This window comes from Podospora pseudoanserina, chromosome 6, assembly GCF_035222485.1.
Source record: "Podospora pseudoanserina strain CBS 124.78 chromosome 6, whole genome shotgun sequence".
NCBI lineage: Eukaryota > Fungi > Ascomycota > Sordariomycetes > Sordariales > Podosporaceae > Podospora > Podospora pseudoanserina.
Window position 1 is genome coordinate 1617227 of NC_085925.1, and position 20407 is coordinate 1637633.

At 50.1% G+C, this 20407-nt stretch overlaps 7 protein-coding genes across 7 annotated transcripts; 5 read left to right on the forward strand and 2 right to left on the reverse strand.

The window, feature by feature from the left end:
• Positions 1-2625: 2625 nt before the first annotated feature.
• On the forward strand, positions 2626-4538 carry QC764_602785 (uncharacterized protein; the record flags this gene model as incomplete). The annotated part of the gene is made up of 6 exons (XM_062948783.1): positions 2626-2707; positions 2779-3260; positions 3401-3487; positions 3552-3818; positions 3894-4120; positions 4221-4538. Exons 2-6 carry the CDS (start codon positions 3206-3208, stop codon positions 4536-4538), a joined length of 954 nt encoding a protein of 317 aa, XP_062797460.1. The 5' UTR covers positions 2626-2707; positions 2779-3205.
• Positions 4539-4868: 330 nt separating this feature from the next.
• On the reverse strand, positions 4869-9679 carry STU1 (suppressor of tub2 mutation). The gene is made up of 2 exons (XM_062948782.1): positions 8452-9679; positions 4869-8404 (listed from the first exon to the last, which is right to left on the reverse strand). Exons 1-2 carry the CDS (start codon positions 9039-9041, stop codon positions 5596-5598), a joined length of 3399 nt encoding a protein of 1132 aa, XP_062797461.1. The 5' UTR covers positions 9042-9679; the 3' UTR covers positions 4869-5595.
• QC764_602770 (uncharacterized protein) lies at positions 9536-10854 on the forward strand. Its single transcript, XM_062948781.1, has 2 exons — positions 9536-10372; positions 10466-10854. Exons 1-2 carry the CDS (start codon positions 10096-10098, stop codon positions 10693-10695), a joined length of 507 nt encoding a protein of 168 aa, XP_062797462.1. The 5' UTR covers positions 9536-10095; the 3' UTR covers positions 10696-10854.
• QC764_602760 (uncharacterized protein) lies at positions 10770-13067 on the reverse strand. Its single transcript, XM_062948780.1, has 2 exons — positions 12580-13067; positions 10770-12118 (listed from the first exon to the last, which is right to left on the reverse strand). Exons 1-2 carry the CDS (start codon positions 12602-12604, stop codon positions 11004-11006), a joined length of 1140 nt encoding a protein of 379 aa, XP_062797463.1. The 5' UTR covers positions 12605-13067; the 3' UTR covers positions 10770-11003.
• A 3937-nt stretch (positions 13068-17004) lies between these two features.
• On the forward strand, positions 17005-17917 carry QC764_602750 (uncharacterized protein; the record flags this gene model as incomplete). The annotated part of the gene is made up of 2 exons (XM_062948779.1): positions 17005-17020; positions 17052-17917. 2 exons carry the CDS (start codon positions 17005-17007, stop codon positions 17915-17917), a joined length of 882 nt encoding a protein of 293 aa, XP_062797464.1.
• Positions 17918-17983: 66 nt separating this feature from the next.
• Positions 17984-18432, forward strand: CARS1 (Cysteine--tRNA ligase, cytoplasmic; the record flags this gene model as incomplete). The annotated part of the gene is made up of 2 exons (XM_062940936.1): positions 17984-18225; positions 18315-18432. The coding sequence occupies 2 exons, from the start codon at positions 17984-17986 to the stop codon at positions 18430-18432; spliced, it is 360 nt and encodes a 119-aa protein (XP_062797465.1).
• A 30-nt stretch (positions 18433-18462) lies between these two features.
• QC764_0092520 (uncharacterized protein) lies at positions 18463-19325 on the forward strand (the record flags this gene model as incomplete). Its single annotated transcript, XM_062940937.1, has 2 exons — positions 18463-18802; positions 19105-19325. The coding sequence occupies 2 exons, from the start codon at positions 18463-18465 to the stop codon at positions 19323-19325; spliced, it is 561 nt and encodes a 186-aa protein (XP_062797466.1).
• Positions 19326-20407: the final 1082 nt, after the last annotated feature.

The window sequence follows — 20407 nt, forward strand, 5'->3', positions numbered from 1 at the left end:
AGTCAGATCTACCAAAGCCAAATCCAGACAAAAATCTGGATCTCTGTTAGATTCCTTTGAATGGATAGATTTGATATGTTTATATAACCCCGGGAAGAAGGGTTATAAGCGAAAATCATGACGGAGATCATGATGGAAACATAGCTGGTCTCTACAAGAATAATGAACGTTAATCTATCAAAGCATTCGGAATCTCTTATCTAAGCTTTGGACGAATATAGTCTAGGCTTTACATATATATATCCAAGCTTCATAAGTATGTAATCTAAGCTTTCAGTGTCCATGATCTCAGCTTATGATTGCTTGCCCATCAAAGATGTTCTTTTTTCTTACAGACCGTTGAAAGCATTTCTTTTGATTTCGCTGGGGGGTGGCCAGATCGTTTGAATGTTATTGAATATTTTTGCCCTCTTCACATGGTACCAGTTCAGCCAACGTGTCTAGAAAACGCCTTACTGCATGTATGCCTTGACCCTGGATTTCACCACTGCTGCGCCATCAGCAACCATGTTTGAAAATTTGTGACTGGCCACATCATCAAGCCACCTTTTGTTCCAAGGAGGACGGTGTCCCAAGCCACAGCTTTGGTAGGGGTCTTGGGAGAGAGGCAGGGAGGCGCAGCCACAGATGCTCGGGTTCGCGCGAAGGCCAGTTGTTCATCAGTTGTCAGCAGATACGTTTTTTAGCAAGGAAAATTTGATTCTCGAAAGCCACAGAACAAACGTTAAAGGACGTATTATCCCAAACCTGAGCAAATACCTAGGTTACCTTGGCTAAGAGACAGCTTTCTTCACTGGCCCCCACAGAGAAACGGTGCGTTACGACTGGGCAAGGACCTTACGTTTACGAATTTTCGCTCTCGCGTGCTATGACTCCGACATGTGCGCATCACTTGGAAGCCTGCCCCTCGTGGCGAGCCGCGGTCTGGACAAATAAAGAAGGCACAGCACGCATTCTGATCCCTACAACTTTTGTATTCAAATATGATGGCGCCATTTCTCCCCCAGTCGCCGAAATGGGGTGATATAATCGTCTCGGCGGAGAACTTTCGAGGTGTCAGACCCCCTGTTGGTCCTACGTCTCGTAAAAAAAGAAAAATTCGATCATACAGGCCATAAGCAGTGTTGATCAGTGAGGCAAGTTATACTCTTCTTCTGGTTCAGAACCGCTGAGCCCGCACACAAAGCAAGTCGAGGGATTGCGGAGAGGCTTAGTCCCGCATCGTGACCAGAATTCGAACACCGAACGCGGCCCGGGACGTGTGCTCGCAGTGGCCTTCCGAATTTGCCCCTGTACTCCCGCGTGCTGGAACAGCGGGTCCCTCGGCGACGTGCTAGCCGCTGAATGATGTCCAACATGCCTGACTTGAAGGTTTTGCTGTGTTCTTCCTCCATGATGGCTCGTTTGTTACTTACTTTTCTCAAATCCTTCCACTTGTTTGGGTTTTGGTCAGCTTGCACAAAACCTTTTACACATAGTCATACGAGTACTCCTCACTGCCCACCTGTCGTTACCCCATAGCGGTCGACCATATTGCCCCCGTCAACACGACCATCACCAACCCACTCCCTTCCCCGCCAGCGTCTCCTCAAAAGCAAAGAGACAGCAAAACGAGCAGCACCGCTTCGCGAACCCGACACCATGAGGACAAAACTCCCAAAGACCTTTCCCCGTCCTCCTCTCGCAATATGTCGAGCAAGGAAGTAATCCGGAGTAGAAGACATGTTCTCGTGAAGACTGCTCATTCTGCCAAAGATCTTCCGAAGCAACCCGCCGGCGTCTACGGCAAACGTTCCTATTTTGGCTCGGTCGACCAGAAGTCCGAACAACTTCTTGCAGCCAAGGGCAAGGCCAAAGAGTATGCACGTCAAGTTGTGCCGACGCCTTCCACCCAGAAGCCCAAAATGACACCAAGTGACCAAGAGCACAAGAATTCAAGATGATCCCATTAGTTCGGCATCATGCAAGTTTCCCGGGACTTCAAAATCGTCTATATGCCGTTGTGTCATATTCTTCTAGCATCATCACTATGCTTGAAGATGTTGGTATTCGGCAAGGTCGTGGATGCCATCGGTGCAGATCTTGCTTTTGCTTCACGTCGATCTCGGTGCCGGGGATCACCATTATGTAGAGAGCTGTTGGTTTCGAGGGCTGTTGGCTTCAGAAATCATTCGCTTTCTTCGACATATCTTCGTTTTCTTTCCCGACGTTAGATGGAGAAATACACAACGCAAGATAGGCGGCATCAACATACCCGGGAGGTTGGACCCTTTTTTGGGATACACATGGAGTGTATTGATGGCCAAGGTGGAGAGAATAGGGGGTAGCTCGTCTGTATATAATGGCCAAAGATGTTGGAGGCAGGGCCATTGGATGGTTGCTAGACAGGGCGCATCTCTGTAGATAAAGAAGAGAAGAAGCACATCCATATTATGCCGGTTGATCACTAAGCCACCTATTTCCTGCATATTATACCCACCATTACCCAAAGCCTTGCTGCAAGTTCAAAATAGTTCGAGTATGGTGTGTGATTGATATCCACAAATGAGAAGATGCCGTCCCGCCCGGAGGCTGCAACCACCACCATGCGCCATTTTGTTGGTTGTTCCCGCAGCCTTGTAGGATCAAACACTCATTCTTCTCAACGACATCATCGCAACTACCACCAACTAGATCTCCGAGAGTCAAATTGGATGCGCACACTTGAGTAAGTCTGTATCATATCTCTTCTTGGCCATTAGTGACACACTGAAGCATGAGCGCTAACGCACATTCCAGGTTATTGTACTCATTAGGAGGAATTGCTTTCTCCCATCCAGACCTCATTCCGCTCTCTCTGCGTTGTCTTGGTTGAAGAAATCTCACCCACCCAAGGTCGGATCAGTCAACATGCATCATGGCTTGCATGCCTTCAGCGCCCATCATAGGCGGTTGATTGAGCAGCATCTGCCGGAGTAGCCTGCTGGGCATACGCTCACCACCTGGAGATGGAGGGCCTTGGTGCTTGAGAGTATATTGGCAAGCATGAGGCTCTGGATAACCGATGATGGGTGTGTGAGATAAACAGCCATGGCAGTTTCTCTGGAAGTCATGAGGTTTGGCTGCCATTAAGCTACCTTCCGCGGGGACCGCGTAGCTCTCTCCTTCACGGCTTCTCTCTTTCACGATATCATCGTAAAGAAGACAGAAAGATATACTGGCGATCATGGAGTTGGACAAGCTTGATCTGGAGAAAGGGTTGTTCATCCAGGAAGTCACGAGTAAGTACCAACAACTCTTTATCGGCCTGCATTCTCTACCAGACCGTAAGGCTCTGAGGGCTGCCGTCTTTCTCCACGAAGTCTGGAAGAGTCTGCCATTCTAAGAGAATTCTTCCATATACTAACTCCTTAATCACTAGGCAGTGACGGTAGCCCCATCAACAACACGGAAACCCTGAATAGCTCAGATTTTCCCTTCCCAGAGGCTGGAGGAGACGACAGCGGCGGTAAGTATACCCCCTGGTCTACCTTGCGCGCCCACCTGCCTGGTTGCAGGCTGACTCAACCCAGAACAACCGTTCGTACGCACTCAGATTGCAGAAGAGAGACAAGGATGCCGAGAGTGGCTCTTTTTCCCTGCCTGCGAAGCACGTTTCTCCTTCATTCTGGACCACTGGGCTGCCAAGTCCAAAGAGACCTTCCAAGAGGTGAAGGAGTTGGAGAAGGAGAACCGAGCACAGGGGCAGGATGACTATAAGAAGTGCCTGACAAGAAATGCTTTTGGTCGGAAGAAGCAGGAGCTTGTCGACAGGCTTACGATGGAGTGTAAGGAACTCGGTATGTCTTTTTATTTTGTAGTCTGGAGCAAACTGTCAGAAGAGACAGGGCTAACCCACGATGGTCTGTATAAAGGGACAGTTTTCACACTCGCCAACACCATCATGCATCAGCATTCGCCCAACCAGACCCTGACAGAGAAATACCATCTCTGGTGTTGGGACAGAGGATTGGACCCTGAAAACTCGGGCTGTGGATTGCTTCCTGAAGGCTACCGGTCTCTGGGCCCACGGCCCAGCGCCATCGACGACTTTGTGGTTTCCACCGCGGAGACATTGAGCAAAGCAGGTTCTAGCGTCAAGGTAATTCTGTTCTAGTTGACAAGTCTGGTCCCACAGATCTTAAGATGCTAACACTGTATGCTCTACCCACTCTTTTCTCCTCCGCCAACCAGAGCCAGAGACCCGAAAGTCATTTACAATGAGCTATCCCACCCTCCGCATCCTATCACATCTCTTTATCGTCCTCATGGCAGTGATCTTCTTCGTTCTTCCTGTTATGATAATGTACCTAGTGCCCATGAAGAAAATTGGCAGTGTGATGGTTACCATAGCCTTCAGTCTCTTATTCTGCGTTGGGTCGTTCTGCTTTGGAGGTGGAAGCGGCGGGCTGCAGTCAGACCACAAGTTCCTGCTTCTCTTTGCGTATACCAGTGTGATGGCTACTCTGCTTTCCAACTTGGCACAGAATCAAGATGTTGGAGTACCTGTTGCGGACTGATTGATCTCTTTGTGCATGTGCATGTGGTGCTGGTGCCTAGCGGAGGCTTTGCAATACCATTTACTTCTCTCTTTGTCATAACGAGTTTAATGAGCTGTTAAAGTAATCCATAGTTGATGGAAAGCAGTTACCAACCACCTACTCAGGGGTTGCAGATACTTGGTGGCTTTCTTGAGTCTATCTTCAAAGACTGGTCAGATAGATTAGTACTAGGTAAAGGAATGATATTCTCTTCATATTTCAGCTAGGTAAACAATAGATCCTGTGAGTACCTACTTAGAAAGCTTGGATATAAGACTAAGAGTTGCGATAAAGTATGGGGGAGTTAGGATCCTTGGTAGATAAGAAAGAGGTTGAAATTGCCCCCTCATACTTGAGTTATTACACCATTTAAAATCCTACCCCAACGCTAGATAAAACAATCCAAGCCTTCACCACCCTAATTAGACCTAAGCCTTATAAACCTTCCATCTAAGCAATAGTTAGCCTCTATCAAGATATTTACCATATTTAATCCTAATACTCACTCTCCTCAATCTAAGCATCTACTATATTTAAACCAAGCATTAAGGGTCCTCAATCTAAACATTAACGGTCCTCAATCCGAGCTTCACAGACTAGTTTACCATGAACAAAAGTGGTATTAAAACTCGACTAACCATTCCCAACAAACTCGTGTACCACAACACAAAGTTATAGAGGTGAGAGGTGCAACAACAAAACCCAGAGAAAAACGCCCAGAAGTGGAAGAAGAAACAAAAAAGAAGAGAAAGATATCGAAACTACAAAGCATACTCAACAAAGAGGCTATATCAGCACGTGTAATCCTGTACACCCAGCCCCAACCCCAAGCCAACCAACCAACCAATCCCTCCCTAGAGATATATCCCTATCCCATATCCTTATTCCCATTTTCTGCTCTTCGTTTCCCTGTTTACAATCCCAAGCAGAACAACACTTGAATAGATCCCCTCCGTTTCCCTCAATACACACACACACACACACAAGAACTCCAACACCCCCCAGCGAAAAAAAAAAACCCCGCTTATGTCCCCCCCTAAGCAGCACTAGCACTCATACTCCCCTCCCTCTGCCTCCTAACAATATAATAAGTAATCAAACTCTTCGGATCCTCCCTAACCCCCTTAACCGCCTCCCAAAACCTCCCCTCCCCAACCCTCGCATGCATCACCACACAAAGCAACACCGCATCCATCCTCACCGCGCTCTCCACACTCTCCAGACACTTCGCCGCCAGCCCCGCCAGCGCCTCCAGCTCCCCCTCACTAGGCACATACCCCTCCCCCCTCTGCTCCATCATCTCCTTCAGCACATGCAAGCCCATGCTCACAACCCTACTATCCCTCTCCGCGTCATCCACATTCAACCCCTGCATCATCCTCGTTAACACCATCACAATCTCCCCCGCATCCCCCAACATGACCAGCTCACCGGCCAGCAACTCCAACCCACTAACCATGTGTGTCCTCCCGTCGTAACACGACCTCGCCCTGAGCAAACTCTCCAATCCCCGTGAGACGTGAGGCTGAAACCTCGCTCTCATCTTCTTGAGCATAACCTTGATCGTGGCCAGCACTTGAGCCTTGACATCCTGCACCTTTTCCGGCGCAAGGTTCGGCAGAGGCGACTCGAGGTACTCAAACAGCCCAATCAGCAGGGCATCAAATTTCTCATCGGTGATCAAGCCCTTGTGGTTGTTGCTGTCCCTGATGATGGATTGCAACTTGCGGAATCCGTGCACGTCCAGAGCCTTGGCCTTGACCTTAGCAATTCCGCTCTCCAGCAACCGCGAGTTTTGCTTGAGTTTCTCGGGGGACATGACACTGCCCTTACTGATGTCGCCATTCTCGCCGGTGCTGACAATGACCGGGGCCGGGCGGAGCAGTGTAGCCGCGTCTTCGTTGACCGGCTTGTCCTCCAACACGGGTGCCTCAAAGGTGGGTTTTGGCGGAGATTGTTCCGCCGTGAAAGGGTCCTCATACACCTTTAGGGTAGTCGGGCTCGTGGTGGTGGAAACTGGCTCGACGATCTGAGGGGCGGGGCTAGGTGGTTTTGATGTGGGAATAGGGAGCTCAATCTCTTCGTGATCATCGACAGACGGGACTGCAAACTCCTCTCTTGTCCGAGAGGGTGTATCCGACAAACTGGGAAGGGTTTCCACAGACTCTAGGGGGCTTGGCTCATAATGTCTATCATGGGGTGGTGAGTGTTTGGCCACGGATATCGTAGGTACACTCAAGTCCACTGTACTTGCTCTCGGGCTACTGAATAGGGGTTGACCAATCCTGGAAGGCGTATTGCGCAGCGATGCAAATTTGGGAGTTCCTGCTCTGGCGGGTGTTGGAAGATTCGACTCGGGCTGATTCGGACGGGTCGGCTTAGGGAGTGTCCGTTTTGGAGAGGATGATATGGATTTTGGGGTAATTACTGACTTTGGCCTTCGGGAATCCGGCGGGCTGGTTTGCTCGCTGGAGGCTTGGTCGTGACTTCGTACCGAGTAGGGTCCTGCAGTTGCTGGCCTAGGAGCAACCTCGGGTCTCTTACGCCCGGGTCTCATGGGTGCACCAGAAAGTCCACCAGTGGTTGGCTCGGGTCGCGTGCGGATAGCCATTGGCTTGGGTGCTGTTGCTGCGGGAGCTTCAGAGGATCCTGTGGCCGTTCTGACCGGTGAGAAATGTGCCATGGCCGAACCAGGCCGTGTGGGGGGGTTCTTGGTGGAAGTCCCCGCCATAGCCTTCTTTTTGGCCATGATCGCGTCGCGAATGCTCGGTTTTGGTGCCTCCATTGTACTCTTAGACAAACCGAGTCCTGGTCGAGCTCCGCCTGCGACTGGCTGTCGCTTGACAGGGTTGGGATTGTTGGCGTCGTTTCTCAAGAGCTTTTGCGCTGTTGCGTCGAGCCCATCCATGATAACCTCTGCCCTCACAGGCCAGATGGCATTGAACTTCCAGAACGTCGCGCGAGCCTTCTCTCTTACTCCTGGGTTAGCATCCCCGAGACCCTTCTTGATGCACTTCTCAATGACCTCCAGGCCTCCCGTATGTTCCACATGATGCTTATGATGTGCTTCCTTGACCAAGATGGTCTGAAGCCACCCGCAAGCGTAGAGTCTTGGCTGGACGTTCTTGTCCTGAGTCGCAAACCAGATATGTTGCATTATTCTTGGTGTCGTTGTAACATTGGAGATGATGGCATCGACCGTCATGTTTGCTTGCTGACTGGCCAGTTTCTTGGTCGAGGCGGCAAGCTTGATGAACGTTTGCATGAGTATCTCCACCATAGGATCGATTCCTGAGCCAAACGCCCTCGCCAAATCCTGAATAAGATTGCATCCATGGGTGCACAGGCTCGTTCTTAGCGAGGTAACGGCCTTGATCATCCCGTCCAAGAGTGCCCGAAGCCCATCAAGGAATCGTTCAGTGAAGTCTTGCGGAGCATTGCCAGCGACAAGTTTGCGAAGCTTAATGACGTTCTTTTCTCGCTCCATCCAATTCTGCTCTGTCTCCCTGCCTTCGAAATGGGCGTGCATGTCTCGTAGTATCTCGTCCAGCTCGCTCTTCGTGTTGACGTATGACGGCTCCACCGGGTCCGAGGTCTTGGAGCTATCGGGAGCTGGAGTAATCGGGCGGTCGATGGCATGGGAGGATGCGCTGGCTGAGAGGGCTGCACGAGAGGCTGGGCGAGAAGCAGGACGGGGGTGATGCTCGTCTATCGAATCTGCTTGTGAGGCTGACACAGAACCGGTAGGGATGAGCTCTTTTACGATCGCTTGCTCGATAGCTGGTCGAACTTTGCAATTCTTCAACTGCCTCTTAAGGTCCGATTTGGCCGTATTGGGGGCGTTTCTGGTCAAGTCAGCTTATATCCTATACTTGATAGCTTGCGGGCATACCTGAACAATTCGATGACAGTGGTCTTGGCAGTGTCGCGAACAGTGGCATCCGCGTCCTCGAGCAAATCCATCAAAGATGGCACATAGCTCCTAAACGGCATGCTACTCTCCTGGTGCATCTGAAGGAGCCAGTGCAAGCTTGACTCCTTTGCCCTTGGGTTCTTCCCGGTCATGGCCAAGTTGCGTACTGCGCGCTCGACTTGTTCAGGCGCCACCTTGTATATCGTGACAAGAGCCTGTGTCGCGATATATCGAATCTTATCTTTATGATCGCCCAGTTTCTCAGCCAGCAGCGGCAATGTCCCTGTGCGCGCAACCTCCTTCGACAGGCCCTTGGGATCTTGCTTTCTCAGTCGGGTGAGGAGATGGTTGAAGGTGCCAAACCCAGCATTAACGAGAACGCCATGTTGAGAGCTGGACGCAGATCGGAGGGCGTCGAATAGTGGCGCGATACATGGCTCGGGGATGTAGTGCGACTTGATGCAGGACTTGGCTACGTTGATGTGTTGAATCTTGGTGTCGATAGGGGCGTCGGTGCGCAGGATATTGGTAAGGTCGATGACCTGCTGCTCAGAGATTGGTTCAGCCATATCCTCCAAAGCAGAGGATTCCAGGTGTGATTGCGATAAAATGGATGGAGGAGGTTGTCGAGGTTGCGGGACCGGGTCGAGGTGGTATGATTAAAGATCGGTCGCTGCGGTAGGTTGCGGAAAGTGGCAGAAAGAAAACAAAACAAAATATGAGCTGCTTATTAAGTTGCCGGCCCAGGGTTTTTATCAGCAAGCTTTCGCGACAGGATGCCGGCAGTCGCGCCCGTTATAGGGTCCCAAAGACGCGCAATCGCAGGGTCGAAAGAGTACACGCGGACCTCGACTTGAAGCTTCGTTGCCGTTCCTTGTGGTGGATTGCTAAGGTAAATTTGGCTCGACGTCGATGAGGAAGGGACACAGACCACAATTCTGTTTGCGGGATGTTCTCTGCAGCTTTTCGTCACCCCCTGCCCGCGCCAAGTGGAGCACGGGCCATGCAAATGATTGCTGTCAGGGGTCTCGGCATCCTCAATTCCCCGCAATTCCCCACCTCCTGTTGCTATTTCCCCACCTCTTATCGATATGCCCCGCCTTCTAGAACACCACGCTGTCGGTGTTGGTGCGCAATGTAAGCGGCACCTCCCTGCATACAGCTGGACCCGATATAAGCTTGAGCTGGGAATAGCTTCTCCCAAATGCCATTGTTTATTTTCTCCCAAACATCATCCTCCCCTCGTTAAACCGCAATCATGACCTTCTACGAACACACCCCAACCCCCAGGCCTACCACCATCCTCGAACCCCCATCTCCCGCCCATCCGACGCCCCATCAGCAACCCATTCTCCCATCCCAATCCACCCCCCTAGGGACACCACCCCCAATGACCCCAAAACAACCACCATTTCCTCCCCCAAGCCCTTCCCCCTCCCCACCCTCCGCCTCGAAAACCGCAACCTAACCCACCCCGCCTCCGCCCTCCTCTTCACCTCCATCAACCCCGCCACCGTCCTCCCCGACTGCCTCCAAAACGTCCTCCGCCTCCTCTACCACACCCCCTCCTCCCACTCCTTCACCCCACCCCCAACCCGCTCAGTCACCCTTATATTCCGTGACATGGACGGCGTGGCCTACACAACCGGCACCGACCTCGACCACGACCACAAAGAAATCCACTTCAACCTCAACCACATCTCCAACGTAGCCTCCCGTCCCAACAGCCCAACCCGCGTCCGTGACGAGATCATCGGCGTCATCACCCACGAACTGGTCCACTGCTACCAGTGGGACGCAAAACACACTTGTCCAGGGGGGTTAATAGAAGGGATCGCTGACTGGGTGAGGCTGAATTGTGATTTGTCCCCGCCGCATTGGAAGAAGGAGGTTGATGGCGGTATTCCCCCCTCTTTTCCATGTCAATCCCTCTCCTTTTTACCCCTAACCCAACCCCCAATCACCGCCCACCCTTACTAACATACCCAAAAAGCCTGGGACAGAGGCTACCAACATACAGCCTACTTCCTCCAATACCTCGAAGACATCTTCGGCAACAGCACCATCCGCCACCTCAACGACCACCTCCGCCACCACAAATACCACCAGGACTCCTTCTGGGAAGAGCAATTCGGGCTTGGGGTGGAAGAGTTATATGAGGGTTACGTCCAGCATCACAAGGAAGAGGAAAGGAAGAATAAGAAGAAGCAAGACGACCTTTGACTATAACCCCCGCAGCATATCTATACTATACGAGTTACGAGATACGATGATACCTACAAAGATATCCTCTTTATTTTGGCAAAATTCTGCTATATTTCTCAAAAAAGATAGCACGGGCCTATAATCACCCCTAACAAGAACACCCAAGCCTGACCACCCATTTCCCTGTTATGAAAACCGTTCCTAACGCCCAAAACACCAAACATATATAATGCAAACCCAAAACAGGAAGAAATGGTCGGTGGTATCGCGGGTGTACATTCATAGACCCCGTAGAAACATCATCAAGCACATCAACCGCGCCTCCTCTAAGCCCGAGCAACGCTCTCAGTCTCGCTAATCACACTGCCAACCTCGGACCAGCTACCAGGAGTGGCGATCCCATCGTCACTATCGCTCATGACGCCATAGTCCCCATCCTTGGAGGAAGCAGCATCAAAGTTGACATCAACGCCAGATTCAGCGATAGAGGCAGTGTCATCGCTAGGCGTTCTCTGTCCTTGGCTGATGTACTCCCCATCAGACATCGATGGCTCAGGCGTAACAGGCAGGGGCGAGTAAAACCCAGTGTTGGACTGAGCCCACGCCTGAATCGAGGCATAGGCATCAGACTGGGTGCTGGTGTAGCTGGCAGACATGTCTTGCTCCTCCTCGTGGCCGATGGTCTCGCTGCGGGTGGTGGGAGTGTGAGTCCCATCCTCGGTCTTCTCATAGGCGTCGGGAAACTGATCACGGAGGCTGGTATCGTTGGATTGCGAGTCGAAATCAAAGAGAACTTCAGAGTTGGTAGCAGCAACAGCCTTTTGCGCGGGCTCAGGGCTCTGGCTGCGGGGAGTAGCGGCATAGATATCGGATACGGTTTCGTCATGATCGGGCTTCAACAAATTGGCGGCTTCCGTCTCGTCGATGTGAGGGCGCTCTTCCAATTCAATACCGTGCTCATCAGCAAAGGGGTTGTAAACCATTGCAGCATTCAGTCCGCGCACGCCTTCGAGGTTGCCACGGCGTCTAACTACATTGTTTGAATCATCCGCTGGGTTGGCGCCAGTGTTGTAAACCAAAGTACCGCGTTCACCAGAGTTGTCAGGCCGTAAGAAGTCGTCAAAGGTAGGAAGGCGAGGAGTGGGCGATTCGGCCGATTGTGACTGTTGTTCGTTCCGGCGAGCGTTCCAATACATCAGTTCCTCTCGTTGTCTCCTCCGTGTTTCGTCGTCAGCATCAACATTGTGAGATTCGTAAAATCCGTGAGCGTCTTCTGGACGGTTGAAACGGGGCTGTCGGTTGTCTGGGTCGAAGTCATCACCGAGAGAGCGGAGGGCGATGGCGATGCGTCTACGTAGGTCCTCGGCTACGCGGCGGACCTCGGGGCTTTCATAGATAGCTACAGCTACGGCTGCAGCTACGCCGACAGCAGCTATGCTGACTGAAGCAAGCAAAGCGTGGTTAACAGGGGGCATGTTCGATGTCTGGTGTAAGGATGATGGGGGGATTGAAGAAATGCGATAAGCGGAGTGATAATGATAAGGTAGAGAGAGTGGGGCAAGATCAAGCGCTGGGAACTTCTCGACTTGGAAACCTTGAAGATATTCCTCGCTGCCTCCCTCTCACTGACAGTTGCTGAATGAGAAAGCAACAATATCAAACCCGAGAAAGATTCAACAGAGATAAAGTATCCCAACAATTAAAATGAGCTGCCTCAAGGCTTGCGTGTCGTCCATTCGCCACTTGTCACGGGAGTGGCCAGTGCTGACCTAAACTTCAGGCGACCAACAGCGACGGTGATTCGCACTGAAGAATTGGCGGGGCAGACAAGGGTGCGGGGAACACAACGCAAAAGACAATACTGTGGTTTTTGACAGGAGAAGGCTAGTAACAATAACTTACCTTTGGCCGCGATTGGCAGTGGCATCTTCGGAGAGAAACGGCTTCAATCTCCAAAACCTGCTGGCGACGGGTTTGTTTGGCGGGTAGAGGGTGATGGAAGAGGGAAAAAGGCAGTCAAAGGAAAGTGTCCCAGATAACTGGGAACTGGGGAGCGGCAAAGCAAGTTTGCGCATGCACGCTCGGTGAACGGTAACTCCCTCGCCCCTAGAAAGCTTACGTAGAGTGCAGGCGGGCGGGTAAGGCGGACCGGAGGCGCACCTCCATGGCAGGGCAGTGGGAAACTCAGTTTGGTATTCCAGGCACGGGCTCAGGGGCTTCCCCTCACTTTAAACTCGTTCAACCTTGGCGTTTATGAGCAGGTGATTCGGTGCTCCAGATGTTTGACACGCTGGACAACGATGGGCGGTCAATTCCTACAAGAACAGCATTCCGGTCCAGCCACTTGTTCATGCAGCTGCATAGAATTGACGAATGACCGCCGATAGCCTCAATGCTCCGTTTAGCAAATCAAGGAGTTTAGAGCCTCGTCACCGACTCAGAAACTCTCGCGAGTACTGGCCTGATTGCGTGTCAGCCTCGGATGTGGCGCAACTAGGCGTTAGTGTAGATGATTGGCTACACCGCCACCACATTGAAACACATAACGTTGATATGGAGTTATGACAGCCCAAATAACTAGTGTATGAACTGCAGTTAAATCGTCGATTCTGGGAGTAAGAAGTAAGTTTCGGCTATTCGAGGGATTCTCTTTGTCTTCAGATCTGAAAGAGAAGTCTCCACACATTCTCTCAGCCTTATAAGTAGACATCTCAAGATAAGGTAGGAACTGGATAACTTAGCCCTGCTTTTTACATAAAAACTAACCCCAGCTTCATTGACTTACAGTCCAAACATTAGATATTTGAAATCCCAGCTTTATATATCAATCGTCCTGACTCTATCTACATAGATGCCGTTCTAGCATAAGATGTCCCAGACCTGGCTTTGTGTGTTTATGGTCTTAACTTGACTGGAAATTCTTTATGATATAGGAAAGTGTTGTTAGTTATCTCAGGTAGTCTTTTTTCCCAGCTTTACTTTATAAGGTCTTAGCTTTCTTAAGACTTAATTCCAACTTTGTGTATCTCAATCTCAGCCTAATCCCAACTTTCTATATCAGAATCACAGCTTAATCCCCGCTTTATAGATATACCTATTATATATACCTATGTAAATAGTCTTAACTTTTTCGAAACTTGAGTAGCATGAACTTTATTTATTCTTTTTATTAGCTTAATATACCTCTATTCTCCTCTTTAGTACCCCAACGTCAAATCCAAGCTTTATATTCTATTATCCTAGCTTTTCCTAGACTCAGTCCCAACTTTGAATGCCTATAATCTTAGCTTTACATAACTTCAGTCCAAGCTCAGTCCCGACTTTATATGTCCATAATCTTAGCTTCATATAACTTCAGTCTCAGCTCTATCCCATCTTTATACAGAGGTACCTTAGTACATATAACCTTCAAATAGAATCAAGAGCGTCACTGAGCACAGGTATGCACAGGTCTGTACAGACTTGAATTGTGTTTGAGCTGGGTACGAGAGTACATCATACGTATATTTGAAATTACCTAGCTAGCAGACCATCCCAGCTATCGCCACATAACACGATGTTGAATCGTGAACTTGTCCACCTCAGATTGTAATCCCTATCCAAAATCCACCAAGTTACTTGTAATGCTTGGTATGATGCGTGAATTCTCATCTCAGAAATGGCAGTGATCATCACAGCATTCGCACTTTCCGCATGTCCACGACGAAGAGCAGTGTTTGCACGCACTGGGTGCTGGATGATTGGGGCCGAAAGAGTACCCAGCAACCCCTAGTGGTTATAATTAGAGATGGACTAGGGGCTAGGACAATATAAATGTGATGTATGGATGAATGACTTACGAAAACTTCTCCAGCATACTGTTAGCAGCTGTCCTCTCCATGCTGCCCATCCAACGACCAGATAACGAAGTTCTCGGCATTGGACATGATGATGGGTACAAGTTCTTCAACTTACTTGTAAGTACAACTGGAGCTTCCAGAGTACTCAAGCCGGGGTGTACATACCAGTGAGTTTTGAGAGAGTTGTAGGGAACAGGTCAACCGTCTAGTTGGACTGTTGTTTTTGAAATTGATGCTTGGAATGATAGAGTTCAGGTCATCTCCATTGCGTTCGAAGGCCTCTATTTATGCTTGGTCCAGTGTTCTGTAAGATCGCCCTCAGGCATCCAGGTACGACATACTTCGGTTTCGGTTCTACACATCGTACACCTGGAGAAGGCACAGAACTACCTTCTGCAGCCACTGTCACTATTCTGGTTGCTTCACAACCAACGATTTGGTATTCGACCGCTGCTCCTTGATCAGGTAGCCTGGTGCCAAGGGCTGTTGGCTGTATTCATCCATGATTATCGTCTTTTGCCTCGCTTGCAAAGATAAGAGTTCACGACAAGGCAACGGCAGTCATAGGCTGTCGATAGGGCGCACTGTGTACAATGCAAGGAAGCTCCTATCCATCCTTGTGTATAGCCGCATCGAGGCGGGGTGCTTCAAGCTAATGCACAGAAACACATGTAAGGAAGCCATATATAGAGAGCCTTGTCACGGATCGACAGTGGCCGGTTCCCCGAAAGCTGAGCGTAACAAGCAATATCTCGTGTGCTCTGTTGTGGTGTCTGGTAATGTGTTGCCATAATCTCAACCAATCATTGGGCGCATGTGATGCGAGGGGCTGCGCCATTCACTGAGGTCTCAACATGATATGACTAGGCAGCCTGACGCTTGTCACTGCCCCTTGTGGCTAGGTGGGCGGGTAATGTGAATTGATGTTTAAACTAGAACTGAGTACCATAAGAAGGGACCCTACCTGTTAAGGTAGGTAAGCATGAAGAAATAGCTTTCCAATAAAGAATTTGCCATATCAGTGCAGCCCTATGGTCTAACATCTGCTACAAAGACACCAACAACATGCCCACATCCACCCAGCCTGCCGAGTTTCTGATGCTGCAGGAAGCCCTGCCGCTCCGCCAATCCATTACATGAGAGTCCTCCAGATATAACCATAAACGAAATATGTAGCAATGTTATCCTGACGGAGAAACTGGATGGCACAGGTTCTCTTCCCTTCCTTGAATTGACATTTCTTTATGCTCAGAATACATCATGCTAACTTATCTGGCGGTAGGACCAGAAGCTTTGCGATGAATTGAGGCGAATAGCTATCTACCTATCTTGGAAAAGAGCCATGGTTATATACTTACTAAACAGCATGCTGAACTACTAGGTAGTTAGAGCATGGTGCCGACTGAACATCTATTAATCACAGACCAACTCTCAGAGAAGAGAATAACCTTTACTGATACTTCTCAAGGAATCGGAGCTCAGAGTAGGTACCATGCTATATCACTAGAGTCCGTTGTGGATCATCACTAGAGTCCGTTGAGGATCCACACTAGAGTCCGTTGTGGATCCACTATAGAGGCTCTAGAACAGGGGGATTTGGCGGGAGAGCGGGCTTGTGGAGAAGCGGTTCCTGGGACATCCTTTGGAGAATCTCAACAGGGGTCCTACCAGGGCTGATGCCCAGAAATCAAACAAGCCTACAAGCCACCAGACGACAAGCGACGAGCGCTATTGCTACAGAGCGGGATTTGCTTCCTAGAAAAAGAGAAAGATCCCAAATGTCTCATGCCATGAGGTGTTTTTTTGGGCAGCTAGGTATTTTATCCATCTTCCGAAAGATCTGAGGGTTTGGGACTGGTTGGCCCGCCCGGAAAACTGCTGCCATTCGGGAACCCCAGTTAAATTGTTCGGGGGCTGACCATAGGGTAGGCCAACCGCGGGGTTGTGACCACTTGTCAAGAAGAGTTTACTTGAATGCTTCCATCTCATGAATGTCGTCTACTCCATACTTCCATCTGAACACTGTTACCTTCATCTGCTTAACACGACGTCAACAATCACCACCCAAACATATTGTCCACCGGTGTATAGGCACCCGGAAATAAAGCCTCCGAAGCTCCAGCTGTTTGAGCAATTGGCCCCTATCTGGTAACGGTTTCCTTTGACCAGAATACTGCCAAGTGCGGGGAATGAGGGGTAAGATTGCTTAGGTGAGTCACTCCTGCCTCGAATTGCCAGACAACAACTTAATAAGGGACAATCGGTTAGCCAGGTTTATTTTCGCATACTCCCCTTCTCACCTTTTTCACCAAAAGTACACTCATTCCCTTCTTCCGGACGAGTACTTCTTAATGCTGACAATCGTAACAGTTGTAGCTGTTACCTGGTCGAACTCTTCCCCTCACCTTGACAAAGGTGCAACCACCATTGGTTTTATTTCACCCGTTTTCTTCGATGCTAACGGTTTCAACAGTCACCCACACACAGCATGGCTTCCGACGCTCGTAAACAGCCAAAATGGACCCCCCCCCCAAGCCCATGACGCTCGACTGCCCCTATTGAAGATCTACAACAGCTTAACGCGGACCAAGAATGACTTCATCCCAGTTGATCCAACAGGGGAAGTCGTTACGTGGTACGCCTGCGGCCCTACAGTGTACGAAGACGCCCATCTGGGCCACGCTAAGAATCGTGTGTCGACCGACATCATTCGCCGTATCATGAGGGACTATTTCGGCTTCCGAGTCAAGTTCGTCATGAATACCACCGATATCGACGACAAGATTATCCTCCAGGCTCGTCGTCAACACCTGCTCGCGCGATTCAAGCATCAACATGCTGAGGAAGAGACGGTTAGTGAGACGGTTCTGGCTGAGGTGAAGGCCGCATTTCTCCAATATGTTGGCAAGAATCTGCCGTCGTTGCCGGGGGGTATGAACCCAGAGAGCTTCGCCGAGGAAGTCAACAAGGCGTACAAGGAAACGCTACAAAGCCAGAGTGTTACTGTCGAGGATTTGCTGCTCAGGGCGGATATTGGGACAGCACAGTTGGCTGCCGAGGCCGTCCAAAACCCTGGAACAGCGTCTGAGTTCTTCGCCAAAGCTGACGATGTCCTGCTGCCATATCTGGATGCATTGCATGGTGCCTCTATCGACTCGAACAATCATCAGATTTACCTGGAGCTGAGCCAGAAATTCGAGCGCCGCTTCTTCGAAGACATGGATGCGCTGAACGTCCTGCCTCCCGACCAACTGACACGTGTGACCCAGTATGTCAGACAAATCGTCGACTTTGTAGAGAAGGTTGTGGCGACTGGTTTCGGGTACGCTACCCCCGATGGTTCCGTCTACTTCGATATCGACTCGTTTGAGAAAGCTGGGCATAGCTACTCCCGACTGTAACCATGGAACAAGAACGACCCTGCCCTTTTGGCTGATGGCGAGGGGTCGCTGTCCAGAGGAGCATCTATGAAGAGGAGCCCGAATCATTTTGCCCTGTGGAAGGCCAGCAAGCCAGGCGAACCAGCCTGGGATAGCCCGTGGGGTCGTGGGCGGCCTGGGTGGCACATTGAATGCTCTGCCATGGCGTCGGAAGCGATAGGGAAGACGATGGATATTCATTCCGGAGGGGTTGACCTTCGTTTCCCTCACCATGACAACGAGTTGGCACAGTCAGAGGCGTATTGGTCGACTCCGGACTGCCATGTGCAGTGGGCAAACTACTTTATTCATATGGGTCAACTGAGGCAAGTGATAGCACCAACGACTTCAGCGACACAGCGCAGCTAACTGAAAATAGGATCCGAGGCTTGAAGATGAGCAAGAGTCTTAAGAACTACACAACTATTCGAAGTGTGCTCTCCGAGAAAGACTGGACTGCTCGGTCTCTCCGAATCTGCTTCCTTTTGATGCCTTGACAGGATGGTATTGAGGTGACGGATGAGCTCATGAAGGCGGTAATTGGGTGGGAGGGTAGGCTTAATAATTTCTTTTTGAAGAGCTTGGATCTGTCAAAACACACCCGCCCCAATGCCGAGGGTCAAGATATTGGGGTTGCTGACCAGCAGTTGCTGAAGTCTCTGGAGAAGGCGAAGGCCGACGTCGACAATGCGCTCTGCGATTCCTTCAACACATCCGCTGTGATGAGAATCCTCTCTGATCTTGTCACCAAGGTGAACTCAGCCGAGAAGCTTGCCGACGAAACAGTCCTCTCCCTGGCGCGATGGGTTACTCGCATTGTCACCATCTTCGGCCTGGATCCTGAAGGGGATCTCACCAATTCAGAACGTATAGGGTGGTCCGGACTCGATATTCCGGCGCCAACAAAGCCTTACATATACCCTGCATCGCAATTGCGTGGCAAGGTCTGAGCCCTAGCAATCGGCTCGGCGGTCGATCATGATGCCATTTCCAAGCTCGCTGATGAGGCAACCCTAGCCACGCCTACCTCTATCGATACTTCAGCGCCTTACAGTCAGGTGCTGCAGGAATTCCGCAAAATCGTTAAAGATTTGGCATCTGGCAAAGCACCGGCAAGGATTTACTTGTTTTGTGTGACCAGCTTCGCGATGTGCACCTCTGGAACCTAGGGATATATCTGGAGGACCGCAATAGCCCTCTGCTTGCCTTGGTGAGGCTTCTCGATAGGTCTCTCATAGAGGCTCGCGCAGAGCAAGAGTCCCTTGCTATCGCCAAAGCCAAGGCCAAGCTGGAGCAGAAAGCAAAGGAGGCTGAGAAAGAGAGGGAGCTGCGGGAACGTGCCAAAATCGATCCTGCGGCAATGTTCAAGACGTCTGAGTATAAGGAATGAGACGATAGTGGCATTCCTACTTTGGATGCCAAGGGGGAGGTCATTTCTAAAAATCGGCGCAAGAAGTTGGTTAAGGAGTGGGAGAAGCAGAAAAAGTTGCACGATGATTGGCTGGCAACCCAGTAACTGGCTTAGGTAAGGGCTGGCTCCTTTTTTTTTCTCCGTTTTTTCCTCCGTCTTTCCCTCCTTTAGATATTACCACTCTACAAATGTTGGAAGAGATGTTATGTACACATAGGATATCGTCACAGAGGGGAGGGGGTCGTGTTTCAATGTAATAAGGGCTCCAGACAGTGTGTTGTACTGCGAAGAATTCCACCGAAGAGACCCATTTTAAAACATACCCCAAGATGCAAAGACCCGGTAACTGACGGATCCTCCTTACTCAGCCAGTTCCATATCACCTCCGTTTCTTCCATTCATAATATAGGAGTATAAGAAGTTTAGACTGGGGAAATAAAAGTTGGGACGAGAAGGGATAGAAGTTGGGATTGGAAGACAGAAATGCTGGGATTAGAAGGGTAAGATGCTGGGATTAGAAGGGTAAGATGCTGGGATTGGAAGGGTAAGATGCTGGGATTGGAACGGTAAGATCCTGGGATTGGAAGATGGTGATACTGGATTAGAAAGGTAAGATGTTGGGATTGGAAAGGTAAGATGTTGGGATTGGAAAGGTAAGATGTTGGGATTGGAAAGGTGAGATGCTGAGATTGGAAAGGTGAAATGTAGAGATTGGGGGGGTGAGAAGTTGGGACTATATGGGTGAGAAGTTGGGACGAGGCTGGGATAAAAGTATTAGGGGTAATGTATACACTTAGCGTGTACAATACACATACCCAATAGGCAAGGCGATGCCTCCTCTCCCCTATTTGTTCTGACAATAATTGGGGCGAAACTCCAGAAAATTGTGGTGAATGAAATAGCTATGGCTGGAGCTTTGCTTTTCTTACCATAACTGAAAGCTGGTAAATGTGAGAGTTTTGGCGACCAAGAATTCTCTGGATGCTTATTGGCCTACTCCTTTGTTTGGAATACTCCCTCCTTTTTGGGAGATACGGGTGAAAGACCACGAGGACGACTTC

Bases quoted from the DNA above. Each gene is read 5' to 3' on its own strand.
- STU1 (XM_062948782.1), bottom strand. From the start codon at position 9,041: ATGGCTGAACCAATCTCTGAGCAGCAGGTCATCGACCTTACCAATATC. The intron at 8,405-8,451 runs GTATGCCCGCAA...TGACTTGACCAG, and splicing joins ACTGTCATCGAATTGTTCAG to AAACGCCCCCAATACGGCCA.
- QC764_602770 (XM_062948781.1), top strand. From the start codon at position 10,096: ATGGACGGCGTGGCCTACACAACCGGCACCGACCTCGACCACGACCAC. The intron at 10,373-10,465 runs GTATTCCCCCCT...ATACCCAAAAAG, and splicing joins GAAGAAGGAGGTTGATGGCG to CCTGGGACAGAGGCTACCAA.
- QC764_602760 (XM_062948780.1), bottom strand. From the start codon at position 12,604: ATGCCACTGCCAATCGCGGCCAAAG. The intron at 12,119-12,579 runs GTAAGTTATTGT...TGCTTGCTTCAG, and splicing joins ACTGCCAATCGCGGCCAAAG to TCAGCATAGCTGCTGTCGGC.